The sequence below is a fragment of the Lissotriton vulgaris genome, chromosome 8, assembly GCF_964263255.1.
Source record: "Lissotriton vulgaris chromosome 8, aLisVul1.2, whole genome shotgun sequence".
NCBI classification, from domain to species: Eukaryota; Metazoa; Chordata; class Amphibia; order Caudata; family Salamandridae; genus Lissotriton; species Lissotriton vulgaris.
Genome location: NC_141696.1, coordinates 1,486,939,404 through 1,486,966,992, shown reverse-complemented (window position 1 = coordinate 1,486,966,992; position 27,589 = coordinate 1,486,939,404). Strand labels below are relative to the sequence as shown.

The window sequence follows — 27,589 nt, the reverse complement described above, 5'->3', positions numbered from 1 at the left end:
GAGTCCTCTTTAAGATCCAAGTAATTACCTACGGAGCCTTCAACTCTTCAGGCCCCCACTATTTCCGAGCCAGGTTTTCCCTGGGTTTTAGGTGCACGACAAAGGGTGGGAAATCGATTGCGGTGCAAGGGACTAATGCCAGGAATATGTTCCTGAACCATCTTCATCTTATTCAAACAGAAACCAGGTTCAGAAAGGTCCTGAAAACCTGGATCATTTCCGCTCCGGATGATCTATGTAAATCATTTATATAATTCCCTTAGTTAGGGTTGTGTGTGTCTTTGTGGACTGCGCATAGCACCATGATGCTCCACGGAGCTGTGCTTTATAAGTTCGTTATAACATGACGTAACGTAACAACTTCCCGGGATGAAGTTGTTTTGTTGGGGTGGACCACACGGGGAAAATGTTCCAATAGCCGTACTGCTACATTTTTGCTAATAATTTTGGAATCCGTCCCAAGCATGGACACAAGGGGCAGTATGACAACTTCTAAGTGTCTCTACCAGGTTTCCAGAGGGGAGACCAACAGCGCCTCCCGGAGATTTGGCAGAAGCCTTCCTTCTGCTATGACAGCCTTGTACAATTTCAAAAGCTTAGGGACCAGGAGGTCTTATGTCTTGTAAAACTCAACGGACAGACCGTCTAAGCCCAGGGTCTTACAGGTGGCAGCACCTCTGATGGCTCAGTAGACCTCCTGTCCTGTTAAGGAAGCATACAAGTCTTCCCTGTCTAGAGGTTCAATAACTGGCAAGATAATCTCTGAGGAAATCTAGGATCTGTGGCTGATGAATTTCCTCTCCCGGCTCTTCCTGAGGTGTATTTCAATTTCACCAGTTAGCTTTTTAGGACACCTTATTTACTACTTGTGTATTTACAGTGACTAGTCCTCTCTATACATGTTTTGAAGGATTCTTCGTCCACAGTTCCATAGCTATCCATATACTCATTTGTGCCAGGGATGTGGCCAAACAGTCTCACTATCAAAGTATTGCTTTTAACGTAATGTCCAGATTCTCTGCAGGTTTGGAATCTGAACATCAGCTGGTCCCTTTCAAAGATGTGACCAACTCCCAACCGTGTGGATTACTACTGGGCATCACACCTACGATTTGTGGTGGAATGGGGGGTGACGGAGAGTGAGAAGGGATTGCTCCATATGGATCGGACAGTGATCGGGCAAACCACTTGGGACCTTGCATGGCTTCCTCGGGCGGCACGCTCTAGGAGTGCTTACATAGCGGTAGCCACACAAACGGTCTTGGAGATATGGGATAAAATAGCTGTGCGCAGAAGCCTCACGACGTTTCCCTCACCACACATCCCCATAGAGGGGAACCCGTTTTTCCCACCGGCTTATCGCACGTGCGCCTTTGCCAAATGGACGCAAGGGAATTGCAGGGTGATTTGCGATCTATATGAGGGGGGCAAACTCAAGACCTTTGCCTAAAGTAGGGAGGAGTTCTGCGTGGCACCGGAAATGAGATTGCAATATGCTCAGCTGCGGCATTGGGTGCCACAGGAGGAGATGTATCAGGCGGCTACACACGCCTTCACTCCCTTCGAGCGGCTGGCCCGCTCTTATGTTGGATCAAGGGGGCTGATATCTCAGATTCTGCAGCACCCACAGGCACTATCCTCTCATCCATATCAGCGCCAATGGCAGTCGGCGTCTGGCATAGACATTATGCCCTCACAGTGGTGTTGATTATAGCAGGATATTCCCAAAATTTATCGTAGCATTCCACGGCGGGAAAATGCCTACAAACTCATGTCCCAATGGTTTTACACGCCCCAGCGTCTCCACAAGATGTTCCCTACCTCCTCTCCTCTGTGCTGGAGGTGCCAGTCTGCATCTGGGGACTTTATACATGTTTGGTGGGTCTGCCCATCGTTGACCCTATTCTGGAAAGAGGTCCTTAGCCACATCAAGGAGGTATTGGGGTTCCCTTTGCCAGAAGCCACGAGTACAATCTTACTAGGTGTCAAACCTGCTAGCCAGAAGGCACTCACCCGGAGCGATTGGATTCTGACGCTCCAAATGCCAGGAGCGGCCAAACAGCTTATAGCCCTACACTGGAAAAAAACAATTGCAGCCTAGTTTGTGCGTCTCTGGCATGTTGTCACAATGGAGCTCTTTACAGTGCGATTGCAAGGGCGAGACATGCATTTTAACACTGTTTGGCAACCTCTGGTTAAGTATCTATGTGCTATTGAACATGCGCGCCACATGCATACCAAGGTTAGGACGCTGCGCCTCTTCGAGCATGCCATTGTTCCACCTGACCCTGATAGATTGCTCCCGTAGTGGCCCCGGTGCATTGAGGTCCTGTCAGTGTGGGTGTTGGACCGAGCCTTCTTTCCTTCCCTCCCACCCTCGCGCACATAACTCCTAGTCTTGCTGTATTGTTTCCCCCCTCTACATCCTTCCTCTCTTTTCATATTCCTTTTTCTTTCTTCTCTCCGCCATTTCACAGGTTATTGGGCCTTGTTGGGCTGACTGTTGTTTGAGGGCTGGTTGCCTGTTTGGTAGAGAAGTAGACTTCAGGGGCCTTGATTTACTGCGGGTCCAGATGGCATTACACTATATACCATGTAACGCGTCCTGCCCCTCAGGGGTTATAGGCGACAACGCTGTGTACAAAGTTACCTTGTGCATTGATCTCTAATGACGCCAGTGAAATGTCCAGCCACGCGGCCAGCCCTGTATAGGGTTGTAGGCTTACCGCTGTGTATCAAATTGACCTGTGTTATGTGTATTTGTCTGGAAAATAAAACAGATTTGAAACAAAAAAGAGGTGACCAACAGTATGTGCACTTAAACCGTTGTTAGTGGGGAAGGAGCAACGTTCATGTTTAGCGCATACTCAAAACTATTTGTGATATTTTTTCCTCAGTCCTGTAGTACTGCTCCATTTTTGTGCATACACCTATATTTCTCCTATTCGGATATGCCAAATTTTCGTTTAACAAACAGTAACTCATGAAGAAGCGTTTTCAGTGTACTTACCTGAAGAATTTTAAGAAAGACAAAAATCTGTAACCGATTTAAAATTTTCGCTCTCAGAAACTATTTCAGAGAATCAGAAAAGTCAAAGAAGCAATATATATTTATGAAGTGAGACTTCAGTCTAGGTCTACAATCATACAAAGTTGGAGATCGCTCCACTAAAAGAACCTTCTAGTCAGAGAAAGAAATTGTTTAAAATAGTAATAGACAGAAGGTAGTACTCAGGAGAAATGAAGTATTGTTTAGTGAATAATATCAAGTACTTCCTCCTCTCAGCCACCCATGGACTCACCTTTTACAAAACGGCACCAAACTGGTTTGCACTTAATACAGTATCATTAGTTGTTTTATCTTAAACAAGGTAAGGAAATTGTTCTTTTTCTATAGTCGCACAAGTTTTCAACTGATGCTGCTGGTTTTTTGACCGAGTGCGCGCTTAGCCCTGCTAACCAGACCTCTGTGCCAGTGCCCTGACCCCAAAAAGTGTATGTTGCAATCACTATACCCATTTGGCATAGTCTAATTTACCTGTAAGACTGTAGTATATGGGTCACCCCATGGATTGCAGCATGGGTTGTGCCACTCTGGGGGCGACAGAGATAAAATGAGTCTCCCAGTCAACACTTGCTGCTGGAATAGTAACTGTAAACACTTGTTCCTTTGTGTAAGCCTTCCTGCTCAGAGCCACAGCTATTCAGGGTTGAGCTTAAGGTTTAAAAAACTAAAACTAATGGTCCTAAAGAGGTTAACTATTACAGAGTGAGGTTGCAAAACCACACCATATGACAAACTCCATTTCCTCACACTAGTGTCAGCTGTCGAATGCAGAACTTGTGTTTAGCAGTACCTTAAACTTTTTTAAGTCTGCTATGTAGGAAAGAGCCCCAATTTGCATGGTTGCCCCCCACTTTTTGCCTAATGTTGATGTTCTTTGAGTGTGCCCTGGGTTCCTACAAACCAGGCCTATATTCTTTCCGTAACTGTACTGTTGCAAAACCAAATTGGCAACTCTCAGGCCACATGTAAGTTACTTGTAAAAGATGTCCTTGGTAGCAAGGGTACTGTGACCAGGGAAGGCCTTCAAGGGCTGCTGCACTTATTGTTCGACCCTTAGTGGCCCTGTACCTTTACACCTCCCCCACCCCACCCCATTGCAGGCTGCTTATTTCGGTACAGAACAAAGTGAAGAGTAGACATGGCACACATCCCTGTGTGCCATGCCTACAATCCACTGCCCTCGCATAGGTAAGCCACCTCTCTAGCTGGGTGCACTATACCAGTGGTGATGGTACAGGTGCATGGGCCCTGTACCCCTACAGTGTATAAGTCAATTCTTAAATATTGTAAGTGCAGCAATGGCAAAAAGAGTATATGTTATGGAAGTTCGTCATTACGAACTCCACAGCACCATAATGGCTTTACTGAACAAGTGATGTGGTGTGTCCCCGAGTGATGTGGTGGTGTCCCCGAGTGACGTGATGGTGTTCCCGAGTGACGTGATGGTGTCCCCGAGTGAAGTGGTTGTGTCCCCGAGTGAAGTGGTTGTGTCCCCGAGTGACGTGGCGGTGTTTCCAAATGATGGAGGGTGGAGTTGGAGGGTGGAGTTGGAGGGTGGAGTTGGAGGGTGGAGTTGGAGGGTGGAGTTGGAGGGTGGAGTTGGAGGGTGGAGTTGGAGTTGGTGGGTGGAGTTGGTGGGTGGAGTTGGAGTTGGTGGAGTTGGAGCGTGGAGTTGGAGGGTGGAGTTGGAGGGTGGAGTTGGAGGGTGGAGTTGGAGGGTGGAGTTGGAGGGTGGAGTTGGAGGGTGGAGTTGCTCATGTTGCGATTTTCAGAGAGTCCACTGAAAATAGAGGGAGGCATGTTTCTCTGTGTGTCAAAGCAGGACTCCATAGCTGCTGTTACCAGAAAGCTGTTCAATTAACGGGTATGAACTGTGTTTAAAAATTAACTTCTGTTTATTTTCCTAGTGTCTCGTCTGTAATTCTATGTTGATGATCACAGTTACTCTATATCCCTCCGTTGATAAACAAGGGATGGAGGTTTTCAAGTGTATTCCATCGGTGTCAGCTTTAACAATGTAGTCAGCTCTGCTCAAGAAAAAAATAATTGCTTTCAGGTTTGCCTGTCAAAAGTCACGACAAAGCTTCGTGTGAAGTAACTCTAAAATCGTGCATTCAGGCGAACATAAAGGCAAGATTGAAGACGACGGGAAAGTGAAAGGGGAGAGGTAGAGAGGGGAGGAGACTGAATTGAGGGAAGATAGGGAAAGAACGGTGGTCGAGGGAAAGGAGCGACAGAGGGAGATCACTAGAGGAAATGAAAACAAGCGCACGCATTTAAAAGAAGTATTTAAATGAGGGGGGTGGGGTCGGGGGCGAGCCGCGGCGTCATGGCTCTGAAGAAAAGCAGATGATCCAGTTTATGACCTGCAGAGTGGGTGAAGTGGCTGGCGGCAAATGGAATCAAAGCGGCCGGTCACTTTGATGTTCTTGGCTTGTCTTAGAGGCCTTAGAGGCCTGCCAATGCGCAAGCGCACTTTGTACTTATAGTAAAGTATACTGTTTTCTATACAAGCAGCCTTCAGGCATTATAGCAGGAAGCACCATGAGAATCGCATGCAAACGAACACAACCTGTGGGTGGTATAGCAGTTATATTGATTGATGTACATTGCACTGGGAGTTGTAAGCCAATACAACAGCATAGACACTGCCAAAAAGCCACACAGAAACAAAATAACGCACCACCGATGGAAAATATAATTGTAAAAACATGTTATGAGTGCTGTATTATAAAAGATCGTACTACTGTTTACCCAAAGATGCAATGATTACAACAACACAATAGGTGTTGTATTTCCTAACTGCAACAACACTGAGTGCCGCATTTTAAGCATTGCACTACCCATGGTAAGGTTAATTGTGAAAACGTGCCAAGAGTGCTGTATTATAAAACACAGGTTATAAAACATGGCACCACTGTTTATACCAAAAATGCAGCTTTGTCGCTACTGCACTCTAGTATAGTTTTCAGCCTGTTGCATACTAAGGAATGAAAGGGACAATTCCACCCAAGATACACTTCTTGAGACTCTACAACATGCTGATCCCTCACTGTGTTACCAGACCCGCAACCCCCCCCCCCCCTATCAACATGTGAAGCGTTGCATTACTGTGGTGCTTCACAGAAAACATTAGGGCACAGTAGCTCCTGTGTTTTAGTTCAGCGCTAACGAACTAGAAGTACATGACAGTAGGCAATGTACTGAAAGCACAAGAATGTGGCGTAATGCCCAGAGCTGCAAGCGAAAAGCTAGAAAGCCAGGTACAAGTTAGAATGTCAGCTCACTATACTGTGGGCGAAATAGTTAATGTTCCAGCGGATTTGAGAAGGCAATGTGTTCTTGTACTATGCAACTACCTCTCTTGTAAAAGGTGCCACTGTTTTGGGTGGGAGTTCGCGCTATATGGGCTTTGTCGACATCTGGCCTGCGTGCAGCAATACAAATGCTTCATGCGCGCTTCACGATAGCAATAACGTGTTTAGGCGCTTCGAGTTTATTGGTATGTATTTGACTTTTACATCCAGTGATTGCCCAGGATTACACATCGTGGCGAAAAAGAAGCGTTGATTAAAAAGCATTTCTCCTACTGCCACCGTAGGAAAGCCACTAGATAGGGGCTTGACTGCAATGAATGGGGCCTGATGCGAGGCACAGACTGGTTTATGACATGGCTGGTGTGGCTGGGGGCGGGGTAGCGGGAGGAGGGGGAGCAGGGGAGCGAGAGAGTGGGAGGGAACGAGCATATGTGTGAGGCCAAGAGCGCTGGCGAAGCGTTGCGCTTTAATACCTCGCATGCATTGGGGAGAATACGCGCTTGGTCAAGAGTTTGTTTTGCCTACTATATACTCGGCTATTAATCCCTGCGGGATATAATAGCCGAGACCTAAAAATGGGAATTTTGGTATCAACCTTCTCAGCAGCACATTGAACCCACACTGATGCCAGTGTGGGAATTAATGAAAAATGCACTTAAGAGGGCATCTTAGAGATGCCCCCTGAAAAACGACCTAACTCTAGTGTCCAGGCTGAGTGGCTGCAAGCCAGCTGCCACCACCAGTCATATTTCTGGACACTGGGTCAAGAGCCTGCCGCTCTCGGGGTCCTGAAACAATGCACATCCTGGGACGAGGTGCCAAGCCGCCACTCCCAGGATGGGATGGGTCCACAAGGGTAAAGCTTCAACGGCTTGAGGCCTTTGTGAACTGCCCCTGCCATTTGTTGCTCCAAGAAACTGGCCCCCACCTGTATTGACCCCCACTTTAGGCAGGAGAATCGCAGGAAAACCAAGTTAGGAGGAGAAGTTCGCCCACCTCTGCCAACCCCACCCCTCAGGTGGGGGAGGGGAGGTGGACCACAACTCAGTCCCCGCCATCTTGTACATGAGGGAGACCCAGCCAACCACATTACATAACATGTGTATTTGTAAAGCGCACGTTCATCCAGAGGTATCTTGGAGCTGAATACCAGATGCTTCGTGTTACCCAACTCAATGGTACTCATTTTATCGGCCTCAGATGGATGAAAGGCTGAGCAGACCTGACAAGATTTGAACCTGTAACTAAGAGGTCAAACACAGGCACCTGCAGTGGAGGCATTAGTCCACTGAGCCACCAGACCCGACTAGGAGTGAGGCTTATGTCCCCTCCCCCTCGAGGGTGTACCCACCCCAAGGAAAGGACCCAACTACCTGGAGCTCCCCTAAATGTCGTCTTTGGTGGGAACCCTGAGCCTTGCTTCCCCAGACAAGAAGCAGAAGTACCTTAGAGCTGTGCTAAAGAAGAAAAGGAGGACACCAACTGACACTGACCCAGACCCAACCCGTCGTGCCCGACCTTGACCTGCTACCGCGAAATCCTGGTGTGTCCTGAGCCAGCAGCTCCCAAGAATTCAGAGGACCTGCCCTGCCTTCCCAATTGTCACCTTCCCCTGTCTCCACATCCGAGTAAGTGGGCGAAACAGGAGCAGTGTCTTAGCCACGTGGAGATATAGGTTCGACAAGAACGGGTGTTGTAGTAGAATCCTTCTTTTTCAGTGGGATTCTATATGACTCCATGGACTGTTCCGGGGCGATCTTTCGTTTGTAAATCGAAAGTCTGCCCGTGTCGGCATCGATGAATTGTTCCTGTTGCTCTTCAAACGAGGGTTGTCGATGCTTTGTGACCAGTACCGCAGTTGTGGGCTTCGGCCCCGTGGACACCTTCTTGGACGCTTCGACGGCCATCTTAGGGGTGAAGGCCTTAGGTACCACTTTCGGCGGCAGCGTGAACTGGATGGGCGCCGGCGTTTTTTGAGGTTTACTGGCAGGCTTTGGTGGTGGAGTATCCTTTGGTCCGACAGCCGAAGCCTTTTCCTTAATTCGCTTCAGCGATTCAGACACTTGCTTCGAGAAGGAGGCGGACGGCTGCGTTGACTCGACTGGTTCCTTCGAGCCACCGCCAGGCGTGGACTCTAGGTTCGTACCGTTCTTAGCCTTGTCTGGTCGATGCGTAGGATCGAGAACCTTCTGAGCTCCGAGTCCTTTGTCGGTGTAGACGGTCTTCGGCACCGATTTTTTCGGGTCGACGTCTTTGACCAGTTTTTTCGGTGTTCCAGTCTTCGGCTCGACACCCTTTAGTGACCTCACCGGGTCGATAACACCTTTATGCTTCGTCGGTGCCGATAGTTAAGAGGACTTTGAGCCGGCCAAAGCAATACGCACTTTCGGTTTTGATTTCGCCTCTAGTGCTTTTGGTTGCGTAGACACCAAAGCTTTCTCATTCGGTTTCGATTTGGAAACCCGTGGCTCCTTTGAATGTCCGAAGCCGGGCCCGAAGGCGAGGCTGTAGAACCCAGTGGAAGTTCTTGGGTAAGGCCATGTGGTGATCCCTCGACCTGAGCCTTATCAAGTGTCTCGGCCCCAGTATCTGTGTTTGGGCCTAGCTCCTCGCTTGAGCTATCTTCCATGGCCCCCAAGGCCCCATCGTCGTCTCCTACCTCGTCGACGACGTCTTCAGTATCGAACATCTCAATATCAGCGTCGTAGCTGGAGTCGATCTCCGATGTGGGATCAGACAGGTTCTCACGAACCTCCCGCTCTGCACCCTCATCGTCCCCGGCATCGAAGATCTTCACCGGTTCAGGTGCCGTCTGCTGGGCTTCCTTGCGCGCTGCGCGTCGAAGTCGAATCGTCTTCTTGGAGTGGAAACGAGAACAAGCCATACAGCTGGCTTCATCGTGATCCGGCGACAGGCACTTGTTGCACACCGGGTGGACGTCGATGTGAGGATATTTCGAGTTGCACACGGGACATCTCTTGAACGGGCTCCGTTCCATGATGGTTCGTTGATAAGGCCTCTGGCGTCGACCGGGCCTTCAGTGCTGAAAAGCCACCCGGCTCCTCTGGATGTCCGGCTCGGGAACTGAGCTGGAACAGAACTGGGCACCGATCGCAAGACAATACCGACGATAAACTAAAGGCCTTTTGGCCAAAAAGAAAGTTTTTTATCGATTCCGAACTTGAGTTAACAAATATGCATCCGAACCCAATGGCAGAAAAAAACAATCTGGGGATGGAGTCGATGCCCATGCGCACTGTAGTCCCGGGGAGGAGCCACCTATCTCGTGATACTTTGAAGACTCTTCCAGGACAACAATGTGTGATCATCCGGACCCAACACTAGGCGGCGATTTGTGCACAGATATGAATTCAGCAGCCCACATGCCTCGAACATCCTTACTCTCTGATAAAGCCTTACTGCTCACCCAGACTACCACAAATAGAGAGTAAGGTATAATCTACTTTTACCTCTGCCTTCCTTTGGGGATCCACTGGACTCTGTGCACACTATACCTTAATATTGGATATACAACACATATGGAATACGTCCATCTCTACCGGAGTGTTCCCGGAGAGCTGGAAGCATGCCACCTTACTCCCATTGAAAAAAAAGCCAAACGGTGCTCCAGAAGATTTAAGCAATCTCCGCCCCATCTCTTTACTGGCAGCTCCGGGCAAAATGCTAGAAAAATTAATCCAGCGGCAACTAAACTAAACTGAACTAAACAAATTCACGGAAGAGAGTAATGAAACACAATCAGGCTTTAGATCCGGTTTTAGTACCGAGACTGCCCTGATCGAGGTTGCCGAATCTGCCAGGTGGTCGCTGGATTCAGGAGCACCGGCAATGCTGGTGCTCCTGGATCTATCGGCTGCCTTTGATACGGTGGATCATGGCAGGCTATTACAACGCCTGGCTGAGATCAGCCTTCAGGCCCAGGCACTGGGATTGCTCCACTCATATTTGTCCGGCAGATCTCAGAAAGTGGCTTTAGGCGCCTTCTCCTCAGAATCCAGAAGACTGAACTGCGGGGTCCCACAGGATCAGCTCTTAGCCCGCTGATTTTTAATATTTATTTGGCCACGCTGTTTATGCTGATTGTCAATTGGGGAGTCACCGCAATTTCCTACGCTGATGACACCCAGTTGGTTTTCCCATTTTCTGAGGTATCAGAGGCAGCCTTTTCTAACTTCAAGGGCTGCCTTTGTGATGTGGCCTGCTGGATGAATATCAACAAAACGGGTAAAACGGAGGTTATCTTTTTTGGGAAAGGTGCCCACCCTCCTGCCGAGTTCTGGTGGCCGTCCGAGATGGGCCCTGCACCGATTCCAAGCACAAAGGCAAAGAACTTGGGGGGTTACATGGGATGATGGCCTATCCTTTGCCCCCCATATACAGCAGGTCGTTGGAGGCTGCATTAGTAAACTTAGGAACCTACGGAGATTTCTTCGACTGCTCCCGGAGGGCTGCCGAAAAACGGTTATTCATGCCATGATTACCTCGAGGCTTGATTATGCCAACGGCCTTTATTTAGGCCTCCCTAAATTTCGGCGGCAAGATTGATAAGGCACGTTCCTTTTAAACACCACATTTCCCCACACTTACGCATGTTACATTGGCTACCAGTGGCCAGTCGTATAAAATTTAAGGCGCTTACCCTGGCCTACAGAGACTTACATGGGACTTGCCGGAACTATTTAAAAAAACGACTGCCTAGATACTCTCAGGCCAGACTCCTACGTTCTAACTACAAGGTTCATCTTCACGTCCCTCGAGTGAAAAGGGCTCGCTTGGGTGGCAGAACTTTTTCCGCAAGTACGGCACTTCTTTGGATCATCCTGCCGCCTGAAATACAACAAGCCCCCTCTGAACCTAGTTTTAGGAGTTCACTGAAAACATGGCTTTTCACGCAATAATTTTAACTTCTTCGCACTATGACTCTTACTGCTCACCCTAGCGCCGGGACACTTCCTCCGGAGGTAGCCGCTCGCGCTTTATAAAATTCAGTATTTTTATTATTATTATTATATAGAGCCAGCTTCCTACATGCTTTCACTGAGAATCCCCCAAGTGGAAACCTAGAAAATAAATTATTTCGCCTCCCAAGCTGTTGAGTGGTGATCAACTTTTAAAGGATTGTTCCACAGGATTGCAAGAACCTTTCAAAGCACGGAGAAGAGTTTTGAAAAGTTGTGGCAAAGTGACTAAAAAGTTCAAAAGTTTAAAAAACGTTTCAAGAAGTTTTAACAGTTTCAGGAGTAACTTTTTCAGCAAGTAATCGTGGCTCACATGTCCTCATTCGAGAGATATGAGCTGAGGGCCTTTTGGAGGGACAGGAAGATCAACATAGGAGCTAAGGCCAGGAAAAATGAGTTGATCAAGGCCCTCAAAGTGTGAGAAGAGGCCCACAGAGTACCTCTACTGCTGGAGAAGGAATGAACACAAGGTAGGGGGCAAAATGATAATGTGCATGAGGATGCCAACAGCACCAGAAGGAGCGGGTAAAGCATACACCTGGCAAAGGGTGCTTTTTAGATCAGGCTCCATCGCCAGCTAGAGGTCACTCCAGAAGGATATGGCAACCTTTTACCTGAAGGAGCGAGCAATAGCACTCGCTGAGAAAAGATTGGTTCCTGCAGAGAGGAGGACCAGGCTGGGCCTTGAGCCCGGAAAAGATGGTGGAAGTAGAAATAAATTGGATTGTCTAACAGGGTGTCCAGTATGTCAGGCTGCCCAAGCGGATTCTTCCTCGTTATGTTTAGGCAGAGGACATGGACAAGAATGTGGCATCATAGGAGAGATATCTCAGGATGAGGAAGGTGGGTACACAACACTGGGGTACACTACTATGGGAGTTAGTATCTGTAATTGGTAGAGATAGATTGCCAACACTTGAGGATGAGATAGCTGAATCGTACCCATACATGAAGGCAGCACTTGTAGAGCTCTTTGGGTTAACCCCTGAAGAGTATAGACAGAAAATTAGGACATCACAGACGGGAGCTTCACAGACATGGGTTGCCATTGTTGACTCTTCAGTTAAGGCACTAGATGGTTAGATAAAAGGCAACCAAGTAACAAATATGAAGGGCTCTACAATTTGATTTTTAAAGAGCACATTTTTACAAACTGTCACTCAGAGAAGGTGCATCAACATCTGGTGGACTCCAAGTGGTCTATCACCAGGGAACTTGGCAAACAGCTGATAAGTGGGTACGCACCAGAGCCCCCAAAAAGTCCCTAGGGGGTGACCAGAAAAAAAGTCGTCATGATCCCAGTAAGGGAAAAGCAGGGGTAAGGACAGAAAGGCTAGCTCCCAAAAGAAGCCAAGGAGAGGAAGCCCTGAGCCTCTTCTCATTCAAAGGAGAGCGGGTATCAGGGTCAGAAGTTTGACCATTCAGAGGCTGGAGTGTGTTCTGTTTGTAATCTGCCAGGACACAAGGGAGATTCAATATGCACAAAGAAGATCTAAAATTAACACAATCACTTTTCTATGCTTTTCTTGGAGAGGCCAACCCAACTCACTCTGCGAGCCATTATTATGTCATCATAAAAACATGCACACGGGTCCACATTATCATGAAGCCAGTGGATAAATGTGTTCTGCAGTCCCTCAAATCAAATGATTCAACCTTACTCTCACAAGTTAAATATTGATATTTTAATGAGAAAGCAATTTTTTTGTATTATTAGAAGAAAAAAAACTCAGTGTGCTAAGTTCAAAGGACTGCCCATGGAATTCCAACCGTCCGCCATAAACGCCCTGAGCACCCATGTCGGTTTTAACCTCCAAGTCTTTTGCAAGGGATATACCCAACATGCTTTGCATGCAAAACAAGCATTGGCAAAAACCAATAGGTCTCGCTTTTGGGACCATATAAGTGTTTAGCCATGCAGCACATTATCCTGGGTGCTGTGCTGTCAGGGATTGAAGAGCTATACAATTACTACGCCTTACAATTAATACACAGTGGCTCATGCAGTCTGAAATAAAAAAGACACAGAAACGGGTCTATTTGTTGCCCTATATTGTAGTCTTTAAGTTTACTGGCAAAACGCGAGTTGATTTCTCAATAATGACAGACTCTAAAATCCTTTCAGGTAATCTCTAGCAGCAATGCAGCCTTTTTAAATGTTCCCCTTATCTTTAATTTCCCTAAAAGTATTTGTTGTTTTCAGATGCTGGATTGGTGGAAAGAGAGTGTGTCAAAGGATGACTCCTTTAAAAGCCTGACATGCGGCTATCACCAGCACACATTCTTGGTGGAGAGGGGACAGCAGACTGAATGGCTAGAGGTACTTCACAACTCGGTCATCAGTGTCACACGATAGCATGGGGCCCTTTGCAGAAAGTGATGAGGGGCCCCGGAGTCTCCCATATATCATAGTGCATAATTAGTAAAAAAAAAAACACAACAAAAATATATAAATGGAAGGGCTCTCGTCAAGAGTCCACTGCAGCTTGCACCACACATTGCCCGTGCCATGCTGCCAATGACAGTAACAACACAACTACTAACCGTCACACACCTATAAGTGTGATAATTTATTTTAGGGTCCCTGATGTTCCAACACACTACACTTCCTACCTCCTCATTCCCACAATTGCAGGTTATGTTTTATCCCTCCCGCCTTAAAAGTGGCATGCCAGGCAGTAGTCAGTGTGGCAGCAGGGTGGTACTCGAACCAGTTTGGCTTAGTAAGAAGAATATCTTGTGTCAGTAAACGCTAGCAATTCCACGTGCTTTACTAAACTGCCACCCCCTCATCTTGCCGGACCCTGCAAGGCACTCACTGACCTGGCTTGAACTCCAGCAACTTGGGTAGCAGCCAATGCGAGTGCACGGCTGCCAGCTGTCAACAGACTGACCCTGTAAGGACGCTCCAGGGTAGATGGTTCTAGTCTCACTCAGTCGCCCGTGCTCGTTCCTTACCCTTACTCTTTACTCTTTCCCTTCTAGTTCAGATGCTAGGAAGCAACATTCACCTAAGCTGGTCTGGCTGGTTGGACGAAGACTATCACTTTCTGGTCCATGACTGACAGAGCAGGCACACCTCTATCCCAGCCCAGCCCACCCCGCTCCAAACTGGGCTGCACCTATCGTCTGCCTGTGGACTGTTTGGACAGAAGAACGGGTTGACTCCAAAGCCAATCAGCGTTTCGAAATTCTGTGCAGTGCATTTGGGTTGGCTAATGTGACCCGATGCTACAATCCTAGATCATCGTACACAGGTAAGCAGTACCGCCCTCACTCAGACGACTCCCTCGAACATGTTTAGCTGTGGCATTGGCTATTGTGCGTCGTGAAAGTGTTAGCATTGTGAACAAATGATATCCGTTAAAAAATGAACGGGCGACGGTCGTCAGTCTGAATTTTCGGACAGGTCGTCTAAAAAGCAGGCAGACAGGTCGTCTAAAAAGCAGGCAGATGGTCCGATTAAGCGAGGAAGGAATAGACCTTGTTGTTCCATATAACTATCAGCCCGTGACTGTGGATGCCAGTATGCCTTGCAGTGCTGCCCACATACTTGTTACTAGCTCAGCATGATTTATAACTGCAGGATGGCTTTTTGAGAAGCACCACCATGCTGAATATATGCCGCTTCCCCATAACAAGGAACGCTTATGGATTACAAAATTAGGACTTGAAGAAAAGCACCTGTTATCTCCTCTTGCGCTCTACCTGCCTTAACCATTGTCAGAGCCGCAGGGTCTGCAGCCTCGTCTGAGCGATGTGTTGGGTTGCCGTGGCTGCAGCAGAGAGAAAACGTGCCAGGGGAACCTTTAAGAGAGCCAACACCGGCTTGTCACTGATGGTCATCTGGGTCTCCACAGTCTGTGTACTCAGATCATGGAGGTGGTCGGAGACTGAGTACAGCAGAAAGGATCTCATAGGTCATGGAGACAATGCTGTTGTCTTCAAAGGTCGCCATAGGAAGGAACTGCACTGTGTTGGTCTGTTTGGCAATTGAGGATCCTAATGTACGGGTTTGTTGTGAAATATGCGAGGGACGAGCATGCTGCGGAATATTTAAAATAAAAAAAACGCGAGTGGTGACACACGAGGGCGACAGGAAAATGCTCTGCGCACGTCGTGCGTGCTTGTGCGTGCGCGTAATAGCAAGTTGGTGGCCGGCAAGGTAGCACTTTTGAAGCAGCTACTAAATGTCTCGCCAGAGCAGAGCATGCGCTAGCTCAGGCGAGACCTAAAAACTAAGGATTGGATATTTTCAAACAATGGCAGTGCTAAGGTGAGAAACCTTACATGGAGTAATGTATTTACTAAGCAAATACCTAGGCCATTGCTGAGAAAAAGTGGCTATACAAACACAGATTGCAGTTTAATATCCTCATGCTTACCAGTGAGGTTGGACTGGAGAAAATTGCTTTAATGGGCGAGCTGCTGGTTATACCACTGCTAGGTGGGTTAATCCGCTTCTCTTTCTGGCGCCGGTTGCAGAACCAGACACGAATCACTTCCTTCTCCATGTTCAGCTGGTCTGCAATCATGGTGATCTCCTCCGAGGTAGGCTTTTGGTTCTGATAAAAAGAAGCACACAAGGCAATTCCCAATGGCAGCAATAATAAGTAAATTACATGAACAATTATGTTATGCTCCGCCAAATGGACATTACAATTTTTAGGAGAAAGGTACTTTTATACCATATTCAAATAAGACTAATTTAGACAACACAATTTTAACAAGGCCAGGCATCATTACATATTGTAGACAAGGACATTGTTATCCATTAAATAAATTATGTGTTTATTGGTTGTGGTGGGAAGAGAGGTTGTAGGTTAAAAAAAAAGTTTTACAACAGGTCCCAAGTCTTTTCCTGCTCTGCTACCTCAGTAGAAATACACCAGTCAACATCCACACTACAATTTGAAAAATGTGCTCTTCAAGCATCCCTCTTCAACATGAGCTGACCATTTTCCCACAGAAAGATCTGCCCCAGCGGTCTCCAGTTCCTGGTACTCTTTGCCACTCATTGCTCACTCCCCGTCCTACAAATCCCCCTAGCCTTCCTAACTCACTTGACTTACCCAAATTGTAATATAGCACCTTATTCTGTACAGTGCTCTGTTGGTTGAAGTTAGGTTTGCAGAACACAAACAAATACACAATTATTACTACATTGTGTAAGACAATATGCAGTGGCAGAGCAAATAGTGTTAGCAGAAACTACTGGTTGCATTTAAGCCACTTCCTAAACAGACATATCTGCTTTAATTTGTGCTCAATCTTTTCCTAATTCATGCATACAGATTACAGGGTAATCATGTTCAATGAGGTGCACGAGATAGATAATTTCAGCAAAAACAGGATTCCAATGGGGAATCATTAAAAAAAAACACAAATTTAAATAACTACCTGCAATTGTAAATTCATTCCCTAATAATAAATATTCAAGGCACATTATTTTCAGAATAAGTCAATATATGTAGACAAATGAAGTAGTCAACTTCGTAGCGTGGGGGTTGTTTTGAAGAGAGCACCAAGAAATGTTAAAGGTCTAGAATAAATCTGACATATATTCAAATCATATAACATAGTTGATAATGACGCATATCACTGACAAACCTCACACTGCCCTCCTCACCATCAACATTTCCCACAACCAAGACCCATTTCCAGACTCCCTCACCACAGCAATCCTTGCCCTCCTATCTACTTAACACCAGACAGATCCAACCTCTCCTGAGGAAACTGATCTTGGATGTTAAAGACTTCGCAAATCAAAGTTTGATCACCCACTTGCCATTCCAGGTAAAAACCTTAGAGAAGCCCATCACCAAATAGTTACATCAGAAGATCAGCAGCAACTCTTCTTGGGATTACTAATCCAGGATTCAGAATTTATTGCAGTATAGAGGCAGCAATCACTCAAGTTGTCGCAGTTCAAATCCCTACAAAGGCAATCCGTTCCTCTTCATCTTGTTGGTCTCCTTTCAGTTTAAAACACAGTAGACCATCAAAGCCAGCTTAACACACAAACCTTTTAAATGGACTTCAAGGATAATTTCCTGCAACTGTTCATCTCCTACTGCAAGAACAAAGTCCAGCTGATTCGGATTAGTTCCTTTAAATCCAAGTAGAATTCAGATTTCTGTCGTTTTCCATAAGGCTACATTGTAGTATCAGCCAAAGGAGCCTACTGGAGCTGGTATGAAGAATGGCTTACTGAACACAATGATAAGTCACAGGCGAGGCACAGAGACAGCAAGTAAGTGGAAGGCAAGCTTCACTGCCCAATTGTATAGTTTTACTTCATAAACAAATTCTCAAGACTGCTAACGGTGAGTATTCCAAAATAGGAATACAGAACAAATTATTAACACATATTGACTAGGGTATTACAAGGCATTTTCTCTTCAGACAAAAAACAAAACCATTGCATCACTAAAACTAACTAACTAACTCTGCAGCTGTTCATCCTAGCCACCACTTTACTTGAAATGTACTATCCTTTCAGCATTCTACTAATGCGGTCCTCTCACCACGATGGTGTTACTACACACCTTATCCACCACAATCAGGTCAGAAATAGAGGCACATTGCTTAACCCTCTAAGTCAACCAGGCCAGGTGAAACTTAGTAGTTGGCTTTCTACATCTGAAAAGTTCAAGAGAGGAAACTCCTGGGGTCAAACACAGTGTGGTACAGTAGACCACAGCATCGATCTGACTGAATTAGGCATGGCAAATCTGTTAGCTAAAGCCCACTGGTTGCACTCTTCGAACACCCTGTTCACCTGCTCCACCAAACCGTTAGTCTGCAGTGGTAAAGAGAACTTCTAAGATGTTTAACAGCATCAGACTCTAAAACCTTACTCACATAGGCAACTCTTAAACTGTTGACTGTTCGGAAAACCCACCCTCAAAAACGCATCTTGAAGGAAATCCGTCATCCGCTTTGAATTGGGTTCTGAAATAAAATGGACATCTTGACACTTGCTATAATATTCTATTAAGGCTAGAGCAAATCTGACTGGACGGCTAGGCAATAATACAGACCCACCAAGTCAATGTCCACCATCGTCAAAGGCATTGGAGGCAACTCAATGGTTTGAAAAGGAGTCTCATCTTCTCACAACATGCACAAACCACTCACTCTTTCACCAACTGATCAAAGTTTTTGTGTAAGCAAGGGCATCAATAAACCAAGCAGACCCTAAACATCACCAGAGTACATCCCATATGTTCTTCAATGGCACTAGTAACAACAGCGGCTCTCATGGTTTAAGGAGACACCAATATCTTAGAAGGATGACTAAGCCATACTCCACAAACAACTCATGGATGGCCTTCTCAAAAGGCTGCAGATAAACATTCTTTTTTTTATTTTGACCAGGCCGACCTCCCAAAATCTTGCATTGCACCATGCCAGCAACCCTCAGAAACACACAATCTTTCGATATCCACAACAGGAACAAGACAACTCTCCAGTTCATTAATTTCCGGCTGCTCCTCCTCAACTGTAAATCTCAATAAAAAGTCAGTCCCAGAATTATTTCCACAGGTATGTAGACTATATCTAAATGGTAGGTTTTGCAATAATTTGGTAGATAACCTGGCAATACTGTAAGTGTGACTTTTCAACCACTGAGAAAGAAAATCAACAGTTTGTGATCCTAATTAGTCTGGAACTTTCTTCCCCACACATAGTTGTTAAACTTTCGGAAAACCCACCAAAAAGCTAAAGGCTCCTTTTAAATCACAGTAATGCAGCTTGGTATCTTGAGACACTTGAAAAATAGCCTACTGTAAACCTCTTCTGCCCTGTAAGTGGAGTCAGACACCAGGAGCTTTGGGAAAGAGGCAGTACTACCGCAATACAGTATGGTAAATTAGGAGCATAAGGATTTAAAGCTGTTGAACTGACAGACTAGGCCTTGACCCAAAGAAATGCCTCTTGACACACTTGGTTCCAGAGAAACTGAGCCATCTTCTTCAACACCTTAGTCAACTGTCTAACATGGGAGGTGATGAATGAAATGGACCTATAACTTGCATAACATTAGTTACCAATAGTGTGCGAAATTGGTGAATAGTCCACAGTTGAGTGAAGCAGCTTGGGTGAGTAATACATGGTGTATGGAAATGGGGAAGAGTAGTATCCTGCCACAAGAGGAAAGTTGGGAAATTATAATATACTGTGGGGTGTGGCATAAGGCCACAAGTTCTACTTGAGTGCACTCTGAGAACATTCGTAACTTTGTAAAAATTGAAGATTTTTAAGGTCCGTGGTACTAGAGTCAAAGTACATCACCGTGAGGTATAGTGTGCATTAACCTTGAACATTTAATTTGTACATGGAGCTTATTGGGAGCCCAAATGGCTGATAAGCACATCAATCTTCACCAGAATTCTAACACTCATTCTACCTGAAGGTCTTATTAGGGCTTTATGTGTCTGTGGGACTGCCTCACCTCTATTCAAGCATGAGAGTAGAAGGCTTACATAAAGGTTAAATGTGTAAAGTTTATGTACTCCGATTATGTACTCCTTACCGGTAAAAGCAAGCAACACTGTTAGCTTGTGGCATAAATTTAGATAGCTTCACTCCACTGCTATCCAACAGCACTAAGAAACAGGGCTTCCACATGGCAGAACCCAGCTTCGGGACATCATACACAAAATACTCATCATAGGAAGGGGGAGGCGCGCGCGCGCGCACACAAACACCGACTCAGCGCCAGGATTTCTGTTGCAGGTGATAGTGCACTTTAAAAATAAACAGAACAGAACAAAACAAAAACTGGACAGCACTAATTGTTGCTGCTCTACAAAACTAAAACCTTTCTAGTAAAAGCAGGTATCAGAGTGGCTGTATAAACAATCATTCTATCATGTAGATAGAGGCATTATCCTGCTGATTGGCACTACTAAGTCACAAATGAATCCCCTAAGCAGTAGAAGAGTATTTCAGTTCTATACTGGTCACAGGTCTCCAAAAATTATCACAGAATCACTCCCACCCTCAGACTACTCTGCCGGATTTCGCATGACACCCACATCCTTCCACAACCTACAGTGTGTTTAAAAACAATACAATTGAGTTGTTTCAACACGTGTACCTCTTTTGTGTTTGTGCACCCATACAAACAATATATTTTTCCCTGCAATTTCAGGGCTATGTATTGTTGCAAGCCCTGCATCAATATTTCGCTACAGCATGAACATATAATAAAAAATGTGGAGATATTTAGAATTTTTTTCTTATTATTATCTTGTAGCATTTCTATTATGTACAAACAGTGACAGAAAGTTAACTACCTCAACGTATCCCAGAATGGCTGATGTCTAGCAATATCAAATGTGCATGGAGTGAGAGGGAACATAGAGGCTCGCTAGGAAGCCGGCCGGGAGTTGCTCTCCACCGACCACTATTGCAGACTCTCACCACCAAGCACGACAATGAATTAGCGCTCCACTGCCCTCATCTTACTCTAGTTGCGGCTTTTCCTACCAAACGGTTATTCTCCTGCTCAAGCTCCTTTGTACTCCCCGCCGATTGCACAGCTATTTGGCAATTTAAGAGCCCGCTGAGTCCTGCTGATGCGTATCGCCTTAGCGTTCTTCAGGGCGGCGAGTGCGCTCAGGGAATTTCTAACAGTGCGTCGCACCTTCCCTCGACCTGTAAACCCTAGTTCTTGTCTCAGGGTTTATTTTGGAAGAGTCAGTACATGTAGCTTCCTGGAAAAAAGTTGGGGAAGCTGTGAGGAATTTGCGGGCAGCGGTTTGCCTGTCCTGGCTGCTTTGCCTTGTGGAGGAGGCTGTCTTGTGAATGTGTACCTTCACCCTTGAGCTTTGAACCAGGGAAAGAAGGAAAAGAAAGGGAGGTAGAAACATGGTGCGGGTTCCATGCCTATGGATCTCATGAACCATCCACACGAGGGTAAGGAACGTGTAACTAAAGGGAGCGGGCTAACATGTCAATATAAGTGTGGGGACCCAGTGTTTGACCCCGATAGCGATCTACCACTTGGTAAAAGATATAAATTGAGATCCAATACCTTTTTCTGTAAGGAGTCCAATCCCCAAACTGAGTTACCAACTAGGTAGCTCTTGGTTTCCCCTCTTCAGGCAAAAATAAAAGCAAAAGTCTCCCCGTTAAAAAAGGAAAGGCTATTCCCCTAAAAGAGACTAGTCCCAGTAGGTCCAAGAGTGACACCTTCCCTTAGGTCATACTTTAAACTGAATTTACAACTTAATATGGAAACTTCAGAGGGGTCAGCTGCCCTGCCAGAGAACTTTCTTCTTTCCCATCCAGCAATCCTAGTTACGAATAGATTTTTGGCACTGAAAGAGTCTGTCCCCGGCACCTGGGTCTATCAAACATATAGGAGGGAAAGATCGAATACCAAACAAACCTACCAATGAGGTCACGCAAAATACTTTAGGCTTGGACTCTGTGCAGGGGTTGTTTAGCCTGTTATCACTTGAATATTTTTTAATTTTTTTATTTTAGAAGTTTTCTATAGCGCTGGCCAGACCCGGGGGTATCGGAGCGCTTTACAGTGGGAGAGGGTACAACAGGGGTAACACAATAAAGCACAATAAGTCATATAAGAATAACAATTAAAAATTGTTTGGTGCCTGAGGGGGGACTTGGAGGTAGTGGCTTAGAGGTAGTCCGTGTTTCAGGATATGGTTGAGTTCGGGAAGGCCCGGTTGAGGTAGAAGGTTTTTAGTCGAGTCTTGAATTCTGGGAAGGATGGGATAGTTCTGATGTCCACCGGTATGGAGTTCCACATTTTTGGAGCGTTGCCTGCAAAGGAGCGGGCTGCAGTTTCATGTTTCCTGGTTTTCAGTGGGATGAGTAGGAGGGAGTTTGAGCTTCTGAGAGTTCTTGTTTGGCCAGCTTTCTTGAGCTTAGAGGCTAAGTATTCTGTTTTCCCTGTGTGTAAGGCTTTGTGCGTGAGGCAAGCCGTTCTGAAACTCGCACGCATTTCCACTGGTAGCCATTTTAGGTCTCTGAGTGCGGGGGATATGTGGTCGAATTTCTTTGTACCGGAGACCATTCGGACAGCTGCATTGAGGGTCGTTTTGAGTGGTGCTAGGTGGGATAGAGCTGTTCCTGAGAGGGTTGCGATCCCGTAGTCCAGTCTGGATAGCACCAGTGATTGGGTGGCTTGTTTGAGATCTTTCTGCGGGATGTGTGGTTTGATTCTGTTGAGGAGATTCAGATTGAGGAAGGCACTCTTAGCGGAATTCTTGATGTGGTTCGTCATTGATAGTTTGTGGTCGAGGGTGATTCCCAGTGATTTAACTGATTTAGCTAAAATGGGATTCCCGTCGAGGGCATCAATAGCTTTTATCCATTCACTGGTTTGTGTGTTATCCTCCTTGTTTGAGATGAGGAGGATCTCGGTTTTTCCTTGGTTAAGTTTAAGGTGGTTTGTCGTTAGCCAGTCTTGCACTACTTTGAGAGGGTTGTTGAGCCTTAGAATGTCACTGAAGGAAGAAGTTTCAATGTAGATCTGTGTGTCGTCTGCATATAGGTGGAAAGGGATGTTGGCTTTTTTCAGTATGTTGGTGAGTGGTACCATATATATGTTGAACAGTTGCAGAGAGAGAACAGATCCTTGGGGGACCCCACTGGTCATGGGGAGAGGGTCAGATGAGGGTCAGAGAGGGTCATGAGCTGTTCCACCTCAGGAACCAATCAGAGGAAAAAACTCAAGCGACGTGCAATAGTCTGGAGGAGAACTTATCGGCATTAACACAACGCATGGAGGTATTGGAAAATAGAGTTCTGGAGTTAGGGTCGGATGTGAAAGATAACATTCAGGAAGTGGTCAGGCTCAAACAGAGAGATGGACTTATCAGACAGGTTGGAAAATAATTCAAGAAGGAATAATATCAGGATCCTGGATATTAAAGAAGGGGCAGAACGTGACAATGTTAAAGCTTTTGTAATAGATATTCTAACTAAAGCCTTCCTGTATGTTGTCTCCGCCTCAACTTTGGAAACTGAAATCCAACGGGTAAACTGCGAACCATTTAAATTAAACCCCGGTCAGAAGAAACCCAGTAAACTTTCTGGTGAATATTCAAATCTATGCCCTCAAGGAAAAACATTTGGGGGTGGCCCTCATGGAAAAAAACGTTCAAAATTAGGTCTGATATTTCCCGGGTGACAGAAGACAGAAGGTGGGAGATGTGAAAGAGGAAGTTTCTCTGAAAGAAATGGGCGCCCAAGTTTAGCTGAGGTTTCCTGCATTCCTAAAGTGATGTGGGCCAATAAAATGTATAATTTTCAATCGCCAGACAGGCAGATAGTTTTCAGGCCCTCAACAAAGCATGCAAATAGTTAAGGTACCCATCATTTTCTTTGTGGCGAGTGCTAGTGTTATTACAAGATTGTTTTTTCGTTGGACAGCAGCTCGAATTGGCTTTAGCCAATAGGTAGTAAGGGAGGGTTCCCAGGGGGGAAGGGGAAGAGGGGGAGCACAAATGGTGGTGGGGAGCATAGGGGTAAAAAAAATAAAAACATGAAAAATTGTACTCATTTAGCATAAGGAATATGCTACTTACCAGTATGCATCTGTTCTTTGCATGTAGGGCTGCTGACATTCATATCTGTGCATAGATCGCCGCCTAGTGTTGTGTCCGGATGATTGCACATTGTTGTCCTGGAAGAGTCTTCGAAGTATCACGAGATAGGTGGCTCCTCCCTCGGACTACAGTGCGCATGGGCATCCTCTCCGTCCCCAGATTGTTTTTCACCATTGTGGCAGAGATGGAGTATAGTACAGTAAGAGATGTCCATGCAAAGAATGAATGCTGCAGCTGCAACAGGCACCGGGAAGGAGGGTGGGCGATATGAATGTCAGCAGCCCTACATGCCAAGAACAGATGCATACTGGTAAGTAGCATATTCCGTTCGAGGCATGTGGGCTGCTGAATTCATATCTGTGCATAGAATGTATAGCAGTATCTCCCTTAGCGGTGGCTACCTGTGTCAGCTGCAGCAGTCTGGAAAAGAGTTTTGAGAACAGCCTGTCCTACAGCAGCTTGCTGTTTAGAATGTACATCTACACAAAAGTGTTTTGTAAATGTATGTGTGGTTGACCATGTGGCTGCCCTGCAAATTTCGTGTAAAGGAATATTTCCTAGGAAAGCCATGGATGCCCCTAGCTTGCGTGTGGAATGCGCTCTAGGGGGGACTGTTAAGGTGCGTTTTGCCTTTATATAACATATTTGTATGCACTTAACTATCCATCTGGCTATACCTGATTTTGAAATAGGGTTACCCTTGTGTTGTAGTGAGAAGGCAACAAACAATTGTTTTGTCTTGCGAAATGTTTTGGTTCTGTCTATGTAATATAGCAGAGCTCTTGACATCAACGGTATGCAAGGCCCTCTCAGCTACTGTTTGTGGGTTTTGAAAGAACACTGGCAGTTCTATAGTTTGATTTATATGGAAGTGGGATACCTCCTTTGGCATGAACTTAGGGTTTGTTCTAAGAACTACTCTATTTGAATGTACCTGAATGAATGGCTCTTGAATAGTTAGGGCTTGCAGCTCACTAACTCTTCGAAGCGAAGTAATGGTAATAAGGAAAGCCACCTTCCAAGTAAGAAATTGTAGTTCGCATGAGTGCAGTGGCTCAAAGGGTGGTCCCATTAGTCTGGTTAAAACAACGTTTAGATTCCAGACTGGTGATGGTGGGTGTCTTGGAGGAATTACGCGTTTAAGTCCTTCCATAAACGCTTTAATTGCTGGCACCCTGAATAGTGAAAGGTGTTGCCTGTTTTGAAAATATGCTGCTAACGCAGCTAGGTGTATTCTGATGGAAGAAAAAGCTAAATTGCATCTTTGGAGGTGCAATAGGTAGCAAATGATGTCATTGTTATTACAGTAAATGACGAAACGTTTCCACTTTGCTGCATAGCATGCTCTTGTAGTGGGTTTCCTTGCCTCTTTGATAATATTCATGCAGTCTGGAGGCAAGTTGAGGTACCCAAATTCTAGGATTTCAGGAGCCAGATCGCTAGGTTCAGCTGTTGGGGATCTGGGGGTTGGATTTCGCCATGGTTCTGCGTTGGAAGACTGGGTGTTAGTCGCAGTCTTTGATGAGGCACCACTGATAGTTTTAGGAACGCCGTGTACCATGGTTACCTCGCCCACGTGCGAGCAACTAGGATTAGTGTTAGCGAATGTTGGCGCATTTTGCGTGTCACCAGCGGTATTAGTGGAGCTGGGGGAAAAGCGTACGCATATTTGCCTGACCAGTTCATCCATATCGCATTGCCTTGCGACTGCGGATGTGGGAACCTGGCGGCAAAGTACTGGCATTTTGCATTTTCGCTTGTGGCAAACAGATCTATTTCCGGATGTCCCCACTTCCGGAAGAATGGTTGGAGCACTTTGGGGTGAATTTCCCATTCGTGCATCTGTTGGCTGTGCCTGCTGAGCAGGTCAGCTACTTGATTGTCCTTGCCTGGGAGGTGTTCTGCCATGAGAAAGATGTTCCTCTGAATGGCCCATTTCCACATTGCTTGAGCTAGGTGTGACAGCTGTGGCGAGTGTGTTCCTCCCTGTTTCTGAATGTAATACATAGCTGTCATGTTGTCCGGCCAGATCAACACAGCTTTGTTGTGTAAGTGTTTCGCGAAAGCTTTTAGGGCTAGAAAGATGGCCACCAATTCTAGGAGGTTGATATGCATTTTCTTTTGCTGTATAGTCCAGAGTCCCTGCACTGTGTAGTGTAGGACATGGGCTCCCCATCCTAGTAGGGATGCGTCCGCTGTTAACACTATTTGTGGGACAGGCTCTTGGAACAGTCGGCCTTTGCAAAGGTTTTGTGGATTCCACCAATGCAGAGAGTTGTATGCACGACTGGTCACCAACACTAGGTCTTTTAATTGCCCATGAGCCTGGTTCCACTGCCTTGCTAGGCATTCTTGTAGCGGACGCATATATAGTCTGGCGTGTGGGACTATGAATATGCACGAGGCCATCATGCCTATTAGCTGCATAAACACTCGAGCTGGTAGTGAGTGTTGGGGTCTGAACTTTTGTATCAGCGTCTGCATTCCCAGGACCCGTGCTGTGTTGGGATATGCTTTTGCTGACAGTGTATCTATTGTTGCTCCCAGGTACTGTGGGACGTGGGAGGGTTGTAGGTGTGACTTTGGGTAGTTTAGTGAGAATCCTAAACTGTGCAGTAGGTGTATGGTCTTTGACATGTTGTCGGCACATTGCTGGGCTGTTGGCGCGTGTATTAGCCAGTCGTCCAGATAAGGGTACACGTGTATGTGTTGCCTTCTGAGATGTGCTGCTACTGTAGCTAGACATTTGGTGAACACTCTTGGAGCTGTTGTCACCCCAAATGGCAGGATCTTGAATTGGTAGTGTTGCCCTTGAATGGTGAACCTCAAATACTTTCTGTGAGCAGAGTGTATGGTATATGAAAGTATGCATCTTTGAGGTCCAAAGTTGCTAGGAAGTCTCCCTGGCGAAGCAATGGTAAGACCTGCTGAAGAGTGAGCATGTGAAAATGCTCTGACAGAATGTAGAGGTTGAGGGGCCTGAGGTCCAATATTGGTCTGAGAGACCCGTCCTTCTTTGGAATTAGGAAGTACAGGGAGTATACTCCTGTCCCCTGATGTTGCAGTGGGACTGGTTCTATGGCCCCCTTTTGCAGCATACTGATGACCTCTTGCTGAAGTAACCTTATTTGTTCTTATGACATAGGACGGTGGACGGATGGAATGTTGGGTGGAGTTGAGGTGAGCTCTAGGCAATAGCCATGTTGGATAATTTGCCTGACCCACTTGTCTGTGGTGATATTTAACCAGACTTGTTGAAATTGTTGTATTCTTCCCCCGACTGGTGTTATGTGGTCTGGGGGGGGGGGGGGGGGGGGGGGGGGGGGGGGGTCAAAAAGTCACTGCTTTGTGTTAGTGGAGGATATATTTGCATTGCCTCCACGACCTCTGCCTTTGGTATTGTTTCCTCTATAACCACCCCTGCTGGTGTTCTTGTTATATGTGGATTGTGTGTTAGTTTTGTAGTTTGAGGATTGCTGTGATGTTCCTCGCACTGCTCCTCTATAATTGGAGCGACGAAAGGAGCCACAGTGTTGTTGGGACTGAAGTGCTCCCATAGATTTTGCTGTTTCTGCATCCTTTTTCATTTTGTCCAGAATGGAATCAACAGCTGGACCAAATAAAAAGTCTGGGTTA

The 27,589-nt window shown here is 46.1% G+C and overlaps 1 protein-coding gene across 17 annotated transcripts in view; it reads right to left on the bottom strand.

Moving 5' to 3' along the window:
- POU2F1 (POU class 2 homeobox 1) overlaps positions 1-27,589 on the bottom strand; it is a 693,535-nt gene that overhangs the window by 106,062 nt on the left and 559,884 nt on the right. For all 17 annotated transcript variants that reach the window (XM_086935563.1, XM_086935552.1, XM_086935555.1 and 14 more), the window contains one exon: positions 15,749-15,928. In XM_086935563.1, the coding sequence (XP_086791689.1) occupies positions 15,749-15,928 (180 nt within the window). The remainder of the gene's footprint in view (positions 1-15,748; positions 15,929-27,589) is intronic.